Raw genomic sequence first — 16,140 nt, forward strand, 5'->3', positions numbered from 1 at the left:
GGGGTTTTCTGCAAAAGTCACAATTGCTTCTTTTCTTTTTCATCCATAGCATGCAAGAGAACAACGTGGACCAACCTACATCATTGGCTCAGCTCTTGAGAGAGAGTTATTTGGCGGAAGCACGAGTGCATCAGAGACACAGCGAGATGAGCCGGTCAGACTCCTCCTCCTCGCAGCGGCTCGTCTACGGGCCTCTGAAAGGCAAGGCCGAGGACTCAGTAGGGCAGGAAGACCCTCCTCCTCAGTTCCCAGACCTCTCCGCCTTCCTCAGTCAAGAGGAACTGGACGAAAGTGTCAACCTGGCGTGCCAGGCCATCGGACATGATGATCGTCGCGAGGAGAGGACAGAGGCCAAGGCCCACGTTGTCCCCTCTGCCGTCCCCTCCGCCCAGCCAGGCCCCCCGGACAAAAAACAACTCCAACTGCCAACACACAACGCACCGTTCTTATCAGACAGACAGATCCACCAACCGTCAATTCAGCCAGACAGACAGACTCAGCCAGACAGACAGATTCAGCCAGACAGGCAGATTCAGCCAGACAGACAGATTCAGCCAGACAGACAGACTCAGCCAGACAGACAGATTCAGCCAGACAGACAGATTCAGCCAGACAGACAGATTCAGCCAGACAGACAGACTCAGCCAGACAGACAGATTCAGCCAGACAGACAGATTCAGCCAGACAGACAGATTCAGCCAGACAGACAGATTCAGCCAGACAGGCAGATTCAGCCAGACAGACAGATTCAGCCAGACAGACAGATTCAGCCAGACAGACAGATTCAGCCAGACAGACAGATTCAGCCAGACAGACAGACTCAGCCAGACAGACAGACTCAGCCAGACAGACAGATCCACCAACCGTCCATTCAGCCAGACAGACAGACTCAGCCAGACAGTCAGATCCGCCTACCGTCCATCCAGGCAGCCAGACAGTCTTTCCAGGACAACGCGATGAGGAACAATAGGACCTCCAGCGAGCCCCTTGAGGATTTCAAGAGGCCAGGGAGGAACACCCCTTACGGCCTGGAGAACCAGTCCAAGAAGGAGTTCCTCAACAAGGCGGCGGATTTCATTGAGGAGCTCTCCTCTCTCTTCAAGGCCAACAGCTCCAAAAGGATGCGGCCGCGGTCGTGCAAACCTCACAGGAGCAGACACCAGAACAAGGCCCAACACGACGGCACTGTTTTCTCCCTGAACACAGACGACAGGGAGCGGCCTGTTGCCCTCGATGTGGAGAGGCCTACCCCCACGCTCAGCTTTCAGTCTCAAGCGGACCCGGGGTTTGAGCATGAACCCGACTTCACCATGCAGGACTGCTGCGGGAACGCTGAGGAGCAGTACGGCCCAGGGGCCCTGGATGAGGAGATGGATGAAGTTGAGAGCCCTGCCCTGCCTGAGAGCATGTACCCCACAGCAGAGCCTATCTGCGAGCCCCCGCTCTTCATCCAGAAGCTGAAGAGCAGGGAGGTTCCCGAAGGCAGTAAGGTCCAGCTGGACTGCATCGTAAGAGGGCTTCCACTACCAGAAGTACGGTAAGGAAAAGCAAAAACACAACTAACTTAACCTCTACCCTGGTGCGAATCTGACCATGTATGTGTTTTTGGCGTATTTGTGAGTTATAAATAAGCAGTCAGTCTACTTATTGTGTTTAGCTGGCTAGATGATTTTAATGTCCCGTGCTGCCCCCTGGAGGTGGCTGCTGTCACTTGCAGTCTCTTTGAAACATCTCTATGTTTTCCTCGTTAAAAGTGTAATACCGTGAGAACTCCGCTGGTCCAGTCAGTCTGTAGTGCAGTGGCGGCCAACACGCGGCCCGTAGACGCCCGTAGATGTATATATATATTGATATATATTATTGATATATGACTAGGTCATGTGTCAAAGTCGAAGGGATTTGACAGAAATCTACGGACTCATTTAGAGAACGGACAGGAGGCTGGTGGAGAACAGCATTAGTAAGTGTACATTTGTAACGTGGTATAACTTTGTGCGCCAAATTGTAAAATTGTCACTTTAAAAATGAACTAATATATTACTGGTAATGGTGTTGGTGGTAGTAATGCGATGGAGTCATGCGTGCGTGGGAGGGGCCCAGAGCCACACACGAGTCACATGTGGCCCCGCATTTAACACCAAGTTGGCCCCCACTGCTGTAGTGAGTCAGTATGGTCAGATTACACTATAAGTAAGGATCTGGCTCCATCTGGAACATTTTTTTTTTTTAAAGGAATACACAGTATGAGAGAAGTAAAGGATTTGAGGGTGAGTGAATATGACATATTTAGCCTACAGTATGTTACATAAAGGTGACACCTGAAGTTTTGAATGTTGAGAAATGAGAATGTAGTTGACATGGTCAAACATGGCAACCAGTGTTCAACCAGAATAGTCATTCAACACAGTTTCAAATAGTTTGTCTTCTTTCATCTGTTTCTTTCTTAATTATCACATAATTTCATTGTTTGGTACCTCCCAAATGTCGTTGTTTGGTACCTGTACTATATCAATGACAATAAAGACCATTCATTCATTCATTCATACCTTACTTTAGAATTACCACTAGTTCATATAGATACAAACCAAGTCAAGTATTCATCAGCTATAGTAAGGCTCATTCTAAACTTTTTTTAAACAAATGTTAAAACATTTTAAACTGTAATTCTGGAAGTGTTAGGGCATCTATGATGTTACTACACCCATACTCTACTAGTGCCTTTAGAGAGATGGGAGGGAAACACAGAGTAGTACAACTAAGGGCCTATTGGTTATGAGTTATGACAAAGCTCTCTGCACGGGGAATGTCAAGACAAACGAGAGAGACAGCATGTTTGAGAGATGACAGCAAACAGCTCTGTGTGTGTGTGTGTGTGTGTGTGTGTGTGTGTGTGTGTGTGTGTGTGTGTGTGTGTTCGTGTGTGTGTGTGTTCGTGTATCCCGGGTTATGTCCGGAACATTAATCATATTGTGTGCATGCATTAAACTAACACTTGTCTTGAGCCACAAGAGTTTTTAAATGGAAATATAAAGTTATTTTTAAGTTATATCGACATAGCAAAGTGTTTTTGGACTGGATTGTGTGTGGAGCACCATACAGGTACATGCCTATACCCTAGTTTTAACACACAATGAGGGCTATTTGCTCTAGACATTAAGGTAAAGAAATGTCACAGGTTGAACAGTTGTGACTAAATTGTATTTTTGCTCAAACTGATAGAGAAACACAGGAGGTCAGAATAAGAGGGGGGGTTAAAAGCCACACTGAACAATGCTCTAACCCTAACTATTGAAATGTTCTTGTCACTTTAAGAATACCAGATTGACCCTAACCCTAACCTTAACCCTAACCCTAACCCTTGTAAAAGAAGTTTCCAAACGTTCTTGGTCACAGCAGTTTTGTCAGAGTATTTCTTACAGAAATATGAAGGTAGTACTTTGTATGGTAGTTCATGTATTGGTGTGGGTTTTGTTGGGTTATGATTTAGTGTTTCATAATATTGTTTTCATACATTTTTACGTGCATGTGTTTTTATGCTCTCTGTGCTTTATTCCTCTTGAAGTGTCACCAGTATTTGGTAAAGAGTGTGTCCATCTCAGCCTATCAAAATGTAGCATTGTGCTTTAGTTCGTAAGTTGTATTCCTATTCCCAGTCAGTGTATTAGGCCAGTTGGAGTACTAGGAGTTGGTGTGGTTCTGATTCATACCTCATGTTCTCTCACATACGCCATGTCTGCTCTGCATCATAACTTTAGGGTTTAGTAGCTTCAGGGAATAGTATTGACCGTATTCTTAGTCTTTTTATAGTATTGTGTAGCCTACGTGATTGGGAGACCCAGTCATAGCTATAGGCTCTGCTGGGCCCTGGTGGGGGGGCTCTCCTCTCTAGTGTTGGAGTGAAAATAGCCATGACAGGTGCAGCTGACTATGATGGGACGAGCCGTCTCCTCTACTACTCATACTTTCAATTTAGACCCTTACTCACTTAGTAATGACATGCTCTGCCAGATGGAACATAGGCAGTACATGCCAGTGATGTCGAATTTAAAGAAAGATATAGTATTTATTATCTTCAGAACATCAATCATTCTTCCCATGTGTGGCGAGTGCGTATGGTGGCATGGAAGGGTGGTGTGGCATCTAATTTTACACAGAAAGGCATAGCCAACCAGGACTGACCATTTCCCCCTGACCTGCATATAGCTTCATCACTAGCCAGACAAACTTATTGAGCAATATACTTGAGCTATTGACTGTCATAGAACTGGCGATACAAAACAAAATGCAGTATGTGATGACACTGAAATGAACGTTTGTCGTGTGTTTTTGCAGATGGTTCTGTGAGGGGAAGGAGTTGGAGAACTGTCCTGATGTCCAGGTCATCAATAACGGCGAGCTGCACTCTCTGATCATCGCTGAGGCGTTTGAGGAAGACACAGGACGCTACTCTTGTTTTGCTTCCAACTTCTACGGCACAGACTCAACATCTGCAGAAATCTACATTGAAGGTGAGTCATCGTGAGTTTTGACCTTTTTTCTCCATCAAGAGATAAGTACTGAATAAGAATTGTGAAACATAATATAGATATTGAATTCATTATATTGGTTCTTCTTGGTCCAGCAAGTTAATCATACAAAACTAAGACATTCTTAAGTGGTGAGTTGTATGTGACTCTATAATCTCATGTTGCAGGTGCCTCATCTACAGATTCTGAGGGTGAACAGCACGTTGAAGCTGTACCACAGTGAGTATCCTCAAAATGTAATTGGGAAAACAGGAATATTTGGAACACTTAAATAGGCATAGGAGATGCTTATCAGAGTGATTTGGGTAATCATGAATATGTAAACGTGAATAGAGTATCACTCTGAATGAGTGACATCATCATAATTGGTTCCCTTCAATTTATTAAATTGTATAAATAAACCCCAAAAATAATAAAATATGATAACATTTTTTAAATTATTATGATTATTTCAGGCAATAATACAAGGGAGTGGTAACAAACAATTAAACACAGGAGAGAAGTACAACATTCTATTATTTTGTGAAGTTTATTTCACTGCCTCATGATAAGATACTGCTTATGGGATGATTGTAATGTAATGTTAACACAGTAAAAACTATTACATGACATACATTACTATACATCACAGTAAATGATACGTCTGTATCTTGTAAAGATATATCTCGTCTCCCTTGTAAATCCTGCAGGCAGCAGGAGAAGAGCCCAGCTCAGCCAGCCCCATCTTTACGTCCGGCGGCCGGCGCCCCTGTGTCTGTGTGTGAGGAAGACCTCTCGTCCCTCCTCACCCCCGTCTGCACTGAGGAGCAGCAACAGGGAGTCACCTCACAGCCATCCAGCCAGGTCGTCGTTGAGTCTCTGCCAGCCCAGATAACAATGACTGTGCCTCCTGTCCCAGAAGTCTCAGTGGCACCACCCACCCAGGTGGAGTCTACCACTAGTCTGCTCCCCGGCCAGGGAGTGTTAGCACCTTTACCTGTCCAGCTTGTCTCTGCTCTGCCACCTGTGGACGCGGCATTTCCACCAGTTCAGGAGGTCTCGGCACCGCCACGTGCCCTGGTTACATCCCCGCCGTTGCCTGTGCAAACAGTCACAGCACTGCCTCTTACCCAGTTGGTGTCATCTACTCTGCCTATCCACGTGGCTCCCAGTCAGCCGTCTATGCCTGAGGTAATATCATCATCTGGTTATAATAACTCACAGACACTTGGAACAGAAGTTTTAAAGGATTACAGACACCTTGAAATACACCCTTTCTTCTGTTTTCTGTCTATATTCATGCAATGAATTGAGTATTTGACATTGTGTTCGTTTTACAGACTTTGACATTTATATATCACGTTTGAGTTTAAGTTTGGTTACTTTGTTGATGGTGTCTCGTTTTTTTTTCTTCTTCAGAGCCATCACGTTAACGCTGACAGCTATCCTCAAGGTTTGGACGGGAGACCTATAATGGCTGCCCCCGTGTTCACAAAGGTGCGTTCGTCCTGTCCACATCGTTGATGAATACAGGAGTAAGACTGACGATTACCCCTCTCCCCCTCCCATGTGTCCCCAGCACTACCTTAATTATACTTTATTCTATTTATTTATTTTGCTTCTTTTTTTATTACTACTCGATCTTTTCAGTTTGCAAAGCGTCTTTGAGTGTCTAGAAAAGCGCTATATACGTCTAATGTATTGTTATTATTATTATTATTATTATTATTATTATTATTGTTATTATTATTATTATTATTGTTATTATTATTATTATTATTATGATTACAGCAAAATCCATGATGAAAATATCACAAGTAGAACATTCACAAGATCACACTTGACGCATCATTTTAGTATTCAATGTTATTATCAATGATATTTATGTATGATGAACTCATGAGAGATTATGCACACACTGCTTGTCTCTTCAGAGTCTGCAAGACCTACTGGCATCGGAGGGCCAGCTGGTGGTGCTGGAGGGCCGTGTGAAGGGGGTGCCCTCCCCCAGGGTGGACTGGTACAGAGAGGGAACCGCCATAGAGGACTCCCCTGACTTCAGGATCCTGCAGAAAAGTAGGTCCTGGTCAGGCATAGTGTATCTTTTTATTTTATTATTGTTTATTTGGCAGGGACAGTGTACATCAAAGAATGCACCGGAATTAGCCAAGAAGGCTAGTTTTCATCCGTAGTCCCAGAACAGCTTAAAAGGAAAGACAGGCATTGGACATTACATTACATTGCATTACACATTACATTACATTGCATTACACATGGTTAGCATATTATTATTTTTTCACTACTCTCCCTGCTGTTTACGTCTATTCTCTCTCTCATACAGGTTCACCCAGTTCTCAGTTCTCACTGTTATGGAACACTTTTTGTAGTCATTACATGTTAGCATTATGAAAACACTAATTGTTGCTAACCCTAATTTGCATTATCAAGAGCATTCTTAAGTGAAATTGTAATCAGGCAGAGAATTAAATATATTGTTCTATTTCCTTCTTTTTGTTTAGAGCCTAGATCCATGGCTGAATCAGGTATGTTGTTTACAAAAGGCAAGACTGTCATCCATTAATAAAAGTGTATACACATTCTTTGAAATGGGACACATGAATGTATTTGGTTGTTTTGTGTGTGTGTGTGTGTGTGTGTGTGTGTGTGTGTGTGTGTGGGGGACTTATTTGTTCTATTATGTCACAATGTCCAAGCATAAGATAAGATGCTGATACAAGTAACACAAATACTAAATATGACTGGTTATCTTCATAAATAGACCTGTTATGTGATCACGTCCCTGAGATGTTTACAGAGTCTGGCTCAGCTTTTGCTTGGAGCAAAAGCCAACGCTGCTTTCCCCCGACTCTCAACCATATAAGGAAGCTTCACAACCTGTGTCAAACTCCTCTGGTCACAGAAGCGTTCAATGTGTCTGGGCCACAGTTGTGTAGCTGTGTTAAGCCAGTGAAAACAACTCCCATTGATATTTGACTGCTTCTTTATCTTAGAAATCATCTCACAGAATATAGTTATGCAGCAGACCCATTTTAGAATATAGAGGCTGTTTTCGTTACATCTGCCTATGATAGTGTCATGTCAAATACTTGGCAAGTTTATCGCTCTCATGTTGTGTCCTCTCTAGAGGAAATATGTACTTTGGTCATTGCTGAAGTCTTCCCAGAAGATTCTGGAACATTCACTTGTACTGCAAGCAACAAATATGGAACTGTGTCCAGTATCGCTGCACTGAGGGTGAAAGGTAATTGTCACTGTTTCACACGTTTAGATTTGACAAATGACCGTTTTTAAAAAAATATGTTGAATATATATATTAACACGTAGTTCATTTTTTAACCCGATTAGGCAATGACACCAACAGCAATCATGTGACAACTCTAAGTAGCTCAACTGTGTCCACCCAAGCTGCAGAGACCTCTTTGCCAGATCTCACAGTCCCAAGCCTGAGGCCTCAACCTGAGGCCCCGGTGACCAACAGTCTAAAGCCTCACTCCAGTACCATCCGCCTGGACCCCCTCAACTCCAGTACCATCCGCCTGGACCCCCTCAACTCCAGTACCTTACGGCTCGACCCTCTGAGTACCAGTACTCTCCGCCTGGATCCTCTGAGCTCCAGCATGCTGCGCCAGGATGCCCTCAGCGCCAGCCATCCCAGCCTGGACCCACTAGGCCTCAACAGCAGCCCTCGTCTAGGCCCTCGAAGCTCCAGCGCACCACGCCTTGACCCACATTACATGAGCACCATCCACCAAGACCACCTCCCTAGCTCCGGAGGGTACCAAGACCCTCAGAGCAGCGGCGAGGTGCCCTCACCTTTCAAGTCCCTCTCAAACCCAGTTTTAGTCGAGTCTCAAAGCTCCGGTCTCAAGACTCAAAACCATGACGATTCTAAACTCTTCCCGATGTCATCCGACCCTTCCGCTGGTGGGATAACTAAAGTGGAGGGGGCGATCACCTGTACCCCTCCGCTATCTGTACCCGCACCATCGGTGCCCCTCCCAGACCCCCCCACCTCCTGCCTCAAGCCTGGGGTTCTGGTGAACCACAACGGTTCTCGCTCCAGCTCTAGAGCGGGCCTTCGTGTGCACTTCAGACTGCCTGAGGATGAGGAGGATGAAGAGAGTGACGCATCCAGCGGCCAATCACCTGAAGATATGTCTCAGGCATTGGCCAATAAGGAACCGCCACCGGTATTTGCCAAGCCCAAACTGTGAGTATGTTCACATTTGTTCAAAAGGACAGGAAGTTTACAGTCTAAGGCTGTAGAAGGAGAGAATGTTGTTTAAGTAGGAAAAACTTTCCTTAATCGGAAAGTGACATCAGTCAACTATGTTGTGGACAGTTTGACGACAAACCCTTTCCTTCATCATGGTAATTCCCTGGATTTCTACCTATACTAATAATGATGAAATATGCTAGGTCATCAAGTCAATGAGTGGGATCAAGTCAATGAGTGGTATTAGTCTTTTGGTCCTTACTTTGAGATATAGCAGCAGAGAGTTTTGTTTTTAGAAAAGTAAACATTGGAGGGGGGAGTGTCCTTATCGAGCTCCCTGTCTCCCTGTCTCAGCTGCTGTATTCTAGTTTTCATTTAACTACTGACCTAACCATGTGGAATTTCTATCTACCCAAAAGGAAGGAAAACTATATCGTCATGTAAGTGCAATTATATGCATTTGCACATTCTAGAATCTTTACACATACAGTAGTTGTCATAGGGATAATTCTCTTTTCACCACAATGCTATAAAATGTTTTTTTGGGGGGGGGTTTAGGATGTAGGGATAAAACGTTATTTTCTTTTCATTTTAATTTGACTTAGCTTAAGTGACATTGGCTATATTGAATGAGAAGTGTATCTCAGTAATAGCTTCAACTGAAAGCCATGTCAAAGAAAGATAAAACATTTGGGTATAAAAGGTTGAGAGAGAAGAGAGAGGATGTTTTTTCCTTATCGTACCATGAAGGTTTTCCTAAACTGAACACTTACGGATGAATACATCACAGACATTCCCACATGCAGTTCATGGACAGTGCTGAGAGTTTTGAATGTTCCCTGTTGGCTGTCCTTAAAAGGGAAGACAATTACCCCAAGCCTTACCGTACTGCAAACGGGTATGTAGTGACGCTGTAGACATATTAAGGCTTTTGGATACATATCTGATGTTCAACTGTTTTATTACGCAAAGTTGTCTATTCAGCAGTGTTAGTGAATATCCTGATTCCTCCTCTCACCTTACTCCTCCTTTGAATTAATGAATGAATGAATGAATGAATGAATGAATCTTTATTTCGAACATGATTTAAAATAAAAAATAACAAATAACAAATAACTAATATGTAGAGTACAGTCCTATCAATTGTTTGAAAAGGAGTAGGAAGAAGTCTAAGCTTATCCTGTCCTACCCCTGTTTATACTTAACAATTATACTTACATTATATAATCCAATTAATTAATACATATATTTCAGTATCATCCGTTCTAATACTTTTTCATTCTTAATATTGATACAACACAAAATAAATAAATAAACATAATGTGTTTGACGTCGCTCCTCAGGGACCCGGTCCAGCTCCAGTTCCTCCATAACCAGGTCCTGCTGGAGCAGCAGCAGGAAGGAGACCCTCCGGGCCAACAGGAGGTGACAGCCTGGCCTGCCCGGACACACCACCACCACCACCAGCCCCCCCACCAGCCCCAGCCCGTGCTCTCACCCACACCCACCCCCACGCCCCCACACACCAGCCACCCGACACCCACATTAACCACGGCTTTACTAAACTCCACCCCTGTAGTGAGACTGAACTCTACTCCCGTGGTTAACACTCCACCTGCACCTCTGCCGCGCTCTACCCCGGCCCCCTCGCTGTACACTACCCCTGCACCTCCACTGAGCACTACCCCGGCACTCTCGCTGTACACTACCCCTGCACCTCCACTGAGCACTACCCCTGCCCCCCTTATGAGTACTCTGCCATCTCCTCCCCAGCTAAAGACTGCTCCTGCACCTGTTATGCCCCCCCCTTCACCTGCCCATCTGTTCAGCACAGCTCCCATACCCCACCTGAACACCACCTCTGCGCCTCTGTTTAGCATAGCACCCGTCACCCAACTGAACACCATCCATGCATCCCAACTCAACATAGCCCCTGCTGCATCCGTGCCGAAAACGTTACCTAGCGCTCCCCAATTGAATAAACCGTATGCACCTTATCTGAGTACAGCCCCTACTACGGCGTCACTTCGCTCTATCCCTGCGTCTCTGAACAACCATGCTCCCGCGTCATTTCAGAACACCTCCTCCCCCTCTCCCCTGCTGAGAACGACTCACGCCTCCCTAATGAACCTGGCCCCCTCGTCGCAAAGCTTCAACTACGCCAGGCCGAAGGAGTTCATCGTCGCCCAGGCTCTCTCTCCGGTTGCGAGTCCGTCCCCAACGGAGGTCCCCGTCCCCGTGCCCCAGGAGCTGGCCGCTGAGCCCCGCCCCTCCTCGGCGAACTCCTCCACAGCCAACCAGTTCTACCCCCAACCGCCCAGAGTGTTCCCGACCAGAGTCCTCAAGTCGCCCACCAGCCCGCAGTCCAACGTGTCCTCGCCCACCTTGTTCCCCCCCGCCTTCTTCAACTCTATGTTCGCTCTGCGGCCACAGTCGCCCCCTCAGGCTGCCTCCCCCACCTCCAGCAGCTCCACCCCCAGCCCCATCCAGAACCCTGTGGCCTTCCTCAGCTCCGTCCTGCCGTCTCTGCCCACCTCCCAACCCACCAACGCCATGGGCCTGCCCAGGAGCGCGCCGGTCGGGTAAGAACCTCTCCTCTGTTCTATGACATCATCAGGTTCCAATTCTGTATTTCTAATACATCTTTTTTTGCAAATGTGTCCGTTGTGATGTGCAGACTACCTCAAGGCATATTGAAGAAGTTGCCCAGAAGCCGTTTATTGTCAGATGATGATATTCGGGACAGCAGAGAAACCCTCCTCCATGATATTGAGAAAAAGCTTCGGTTCAAAGATGATGCTATGCATGTTGGACAACAGGTATTGAGGACCCCTCCAAATGTACAGTTCCTCTCTCAGGCTCAGTGTTTGATCTACACTAGATTTGGTTAACCTCTGAACATGCAGCTAAATTAATGAGTACTTGGCTGATGTAGCGGTGTGGCTGAAGTGAAGTCGAGATATTTCGAGACAATTAAACATCTGAACATTTGAAACCCATTTTTTGGGGGTAAAATAATATGAGGTGGAGACTCCATTTCTTAGTTTGTATTCCTATACAACAGTTCCATTTAGTTCTCCTAGGAACCGACAAGTAATACAAGGCTCAGGACTAAAACCAGTAAATAATTGCATTAAATGAACGAATTCTCTTCTTACTTAGATCAGCAGAGCATCAGCCATCATACCTCTTAATTAATTAATTAATTATTATTTAAAATGATCCCCTTCCAACCATTCATTTTTCATATTCATTCATTGTGTTTGTGTCCCTGTAACACCTTGCACATGTAATCACATATTACTTACACATTGGTAATGTGTTTGTGTGTATTTGTTTGTGTTCATCATTCATCCCTCTCATAGAAGCCGACTTATGAGGTGAAAACAGCGAGCAGACCCCTTGGACCAAACATTCCTGTTACTGTCTTTAATTATGATGAGGTACAAAGAACCTTTCTCCCTACCAAGCATTGTTTTGCTCCCTCAAGCTGTATGGATAGACAGTCTCAAACTGGCACACTCACACATCCAAACACCACAGTTTATTAATCATTCTAATCAGGCACTTAACACATTTGTTAAAGGGTTAATCTGGGATTCCAACAACAACAAAGCGCTCACACTGCCACTTTGGGTAAACTGCTGAGAGATGGGGATGGAAAAATGTAACCCCTCTCAAATTCATAGAAGGAGTTATGGATGCAGTTAATCATGTTTGAATGGTTCTGATGGGGTGAACTAAGATCCTGAGGCATTTATAAATGATATTCATCAAGAATTAATTGCTATATCATAAATTGAGAAGTCCAAAAATGTATGTACTAATCCTAGATTGCTACTTTATGTGCATGAAATATCCAAAACAATGTATAAATGATAGCCTACAGTAGGTTAAGCTCCCTAATGATGACATTTGACGTTGTATCTCAATATCGAGCTACTCCTACGAGCTACTATTTAAAACAAATCTAAAAACATTTAATGTCATCTAATAACTCGTATCCCAACTGAAACTTTCTGTCCTTATTCCCTTGAATTGAGCTCACTGCAGTAAAGATCCTGAAGCCAATATCAATATCAATATCAAGCCAATATGCCCTGTAGCCTACTATACACATTGTCCATCTCATCATGTCCTATGATATCCCTTCATTTCATATACTACCATCTCATTATTATTATTAGTATTAGTATTAGTAGTAGTAGTAGTAGTAGTAGTAGTAGTAGTAGTAGTAGTAGTAGTAGTAGTAGTAGTAGTAGTAGTAGTAGTAGTAGTAGTAGTAGTAGTAGTAGTAGTAGTAGTAGTAGTAGTTGTAGTAGTAGTAGTAGTAGTAGTAGTAGTAGTAGTAGTAGTAGTAGTAGTAGTAGTAGTAGTAGTAGTAGTAGTAGTAGTAGTAGTAGTAGTAGTAGTAGTAGTAGTAGTAGTAGTAGTAGTAGTAGTAGTAGTAGTAGTAGTAGTAGGGAATGTTAGACTAAAATATTCAGTCCATATTTATTCTCTGTTTTCTATTTTAGCTCTAACTTCTGTTGTTTAGTGTAGTAGGATGAGTCAAAACACACTAAACCCAAGGAGAATGATAAAAGTAATGTTACTGATCATTGTGATGGTTTAAATTCACAAATGTATACATACATTTATACACACAATGCCACACTTTTTTAAAATTCAAATAGTGGTGATGGAAATTCAAATGCCAGGAGGTTTTCTCATTTGGCGAATATGTTTTCTCCAGTAAATGCTATTACGGATCTACAAGCATTTTGGACCCAATTTTTAGTTTTTTCCTTCTGTATCATTTGGAGCGTTTTTCATTTTAAATTGGACCGCTGAAGGGGTGCTAAGTCCTTGGAATATGAACTATATACAGTTAGGTCCAGAAATATTTGGACTGTGACACAATTTCTATAATTATGGCTCTGTACACTACCACAATGGATTTTAAATGAAACAATTGAAGTGCAGACTTTCAGCTTTAATTCAAAGCGGTTGAACAAAAATATTGTATGAAACATTTAGGAATTGCAACCATTTTTATACACAGTAACCTATTTTCAGGGGCTCAAATGTAATTGGACATACATATTCTTAAAGAAAATATTCATTTTTAATACTTTGTCGAGAATCCTTTGCAGGCAATGACTGCCTGAAGTCTGGAACCCATGGACATGGACCAAATGCTGGGTTGCCTCTTTTGCCTGGCCTTTACTGCAGCTGTCTTCAGTTGTTGTTTGTTCATGAGTCTTTCTGCCTTTAGTTTTGTCTTCAGCAAGTGAAATGCATGCTCGATCGGGTTGAGATCAGGTGATCGACTCGGTCATTGCAGAATATTCCACTTCTTTGCCTTAAAAAGCTCCTGGGTTGCTTATGCAGTTTGTTTTGGGTGATTGCCCATCTGTACTGTGAAGCGCCGTCCAATAGACTTTGCTGAATTTGGCTGAAATTTGAGCAGCCAGTATATCCCTGAACACTTAAGAATTCATCCATCTGCTTCTGTCTTCCGTCACATCATCAATAAACCCTAATGACCCAGTGCCTTTGGAAACCATGCAATCACACTGCCTCCACCGTGTTTTACAGATGATGTGGTATGCTTTGGAGCATGAGCTGTTCCAAGCCATAATCCTCCAAGCCTCCATGATTTTTTCTTCTCATCATTCTGGTACAGGTTGATCTTTGTTTAGTCTGTCCAAAGAAGGCTGTTCCAGAACTAGGCTGTTTTTTTTTTTTATGTTTTGTTGGAAAAGTCTAATCTGGCCTTTCTATTCCTCCTCTTTCTTGAGGGTTAAGAATGACTTGCACCTTCTTGTGAACCCTCTGTATTTGCTCTCGTGAAGACTTCTCTGTATGGTAGACTTGGATAATGATATGCCTATCTCCTGGAGACTGTTCTTCACATGGCTGGATGTTGTGAAGGGGTTTTTCTTTACCATGGAAAGGATCCTGCGATCATCCACCACTGTTTTCTTCCATGGACGTCCAGACCTTTTTGTGGTGCCGAGCTCACCAGTGCGTTCTTTTTTTCTTAGAATGTACTCTGTAACCATAACCATAACCGTTGATTTGGCCACTCCTAATGTTCCCACTATCTCTCTGATGGATTCTTTTTTGTTTTTGCAGACTAAGGATGGTTTCACTTGTATTGAGAGCTCCATTGACCACATGTTGTGTGCGTTCACAGCAACAACTTCCAAATGCAAATGCCACACTTGGAATCAACTCAGACCTTTTACCTGCTTAATTGATAAAGAAGTAACGAATGAATAGCCCACACAGGTCCATGAAACAGCGTTTGAGTCAATTGTCCAATTACTTTTGGTCCCTTGAAAAAAGAGGGAGCTACATATTAAAGAGCTGTAATTCTGAAACCCTTCCTCTAATTTGGATGTGATTACCCTCAAATGCATTATATAACTCATATAATTCATTATTATAACTCTAACTTTAATATAAGAATATTTTGGTAAACAGCTAAAATAACACAAATTCCAGAGTCCAAATATATATGAACCTAACTGTATATACATTTTTAAAAGAGGTTGTGGACAGCAAGTGATCCCTTAAATATGTTTTGTTTTGGAGAAAGTTCCTTTGTCAGAGCACTGATGAAGAATGACGTTTCCGTCAATAGCCTCTTCTCTGTATATAGTATGTTTCCTGCTGCATGCTATGCTACTCCACCTATACTGTATTGTATAAACCTATGAGCCAAAACATTATGACCACTGACAGGTGAAGTGAATAACATTGAGTGTGAAGCACTGGGCAATGTTCTGCTGGGAAACCCTGTGTCCAGCTATTCATGTCAATTTGAACAGTGCCACCTACCTAAACATCAGAGACCAGTTACACACCTTCATGGCAATGTTATTCCCTGATGGCGGTGGCCTCTTTCAGCAGCATAATGCGCCCTGCCACACTGCACACATTGTTCAGGAATGGTTTGAGGACCATGATGAAATATTTGCAGTGTTGCCCTGGCCTCCAACTTCTCCAGATCTCAATCCAACTGAGCGTCTGTGAGATGTGCTGGACTGACAAGTCCGATCCACGGCGGCTCTACCTCACAATGTATAGGACTTGAAGGATCTGCTGCTAATAGATAGGGGTAGTGGTGGTCTAGTGGATAGTGAGGACTGGTGATCGGAAGGTTGTGAGTTCAAATCCCGCCTGAATCAACACCACCACTAGTGTGCCCTTGAGTAAGGCACTTAGTCCTCAGTTACTCCAGGACACAGAATGTCCCTGTAGTCTGTAATTGTAAATCGCTTTGGATTAAAAGCGTCTGCTAAATGGCAAATTCTAGATACCACAGGACACCTTTAGGGGTCTTGTAACGTCCATGTCTCGGTGGGTCGGCTCTATTTTGGCGGCACACGGAAGACCAGTAGAATATTA

General features: G+C 43.6%; 1 protein-coding gene across 1 annotated transcript in view; it reads left to right on the forward strand.

The window, feature by feature from the left end:
- Positions 1-50: 50 nt before the first annotated feature.
- The window catches only part of mypn (myopalladin), a gene marked incomplete at both ends in the record, with an annotated part of 20,191 nt that continues 4,101 nt past the window's right edge, over positions 51-16,140 (forward strand). Inside the window, 13 exons of the mRNA XM_080550123.1 lie at positions 51-377; positions 876-1,537; positions 4,333-4,508; positions 4,694-4,745; positions 5,216-5,696; positions 5,925-6,002; positions 6,440-6,581; positions 7,025-7,048; positions 7,651-7,767; positions 7,872-8,736; positions 10,086-11,324; positions 11,420-11,561; positions 12,108-12,185. Coding sequence (XP_080406249.1) covers positions 51-377; positions 876-1,537; positions 4,333-4,508; positions 4,694-4,745; positions 5,216-5,696; positions 5,925-6,002; positions 6,440-6,581; positions 7,025-7,048; positions 7,651-7,767; positions 7,872-8,736; positions 10,086-11,324; positions 11,420-11,561; positions 12,108-12,185 — 4,383 coding nt within the window. The remainder of the gene's footprint in view (positions 378-875; positions 1,538-4,332; positions 4,509-4,693; positions 4,746-5,215; positions 5,697-5,924; positions 6,003-6,439; positions 6,582-7,024; positions 7,049-7,650; positions 7,768-7,871; positions 8,737-10,085; positions 11,325-11,419; positions 11,562-12,107; positions 12,186-16,140) is intronic.

Source organism: Nansenia antarctica (assembly GCF_963989245.1).
Source record: "Nansenia antarctica genome assembly, chromosome: 1".
Taxonomy (NCBI): domain Eukaryota; kingdom Metazoa; phylum Chordata; class Actinopteri; order Argentiniformes; family Microstomatidae; genus Nansenia; species Nansenia antarctica.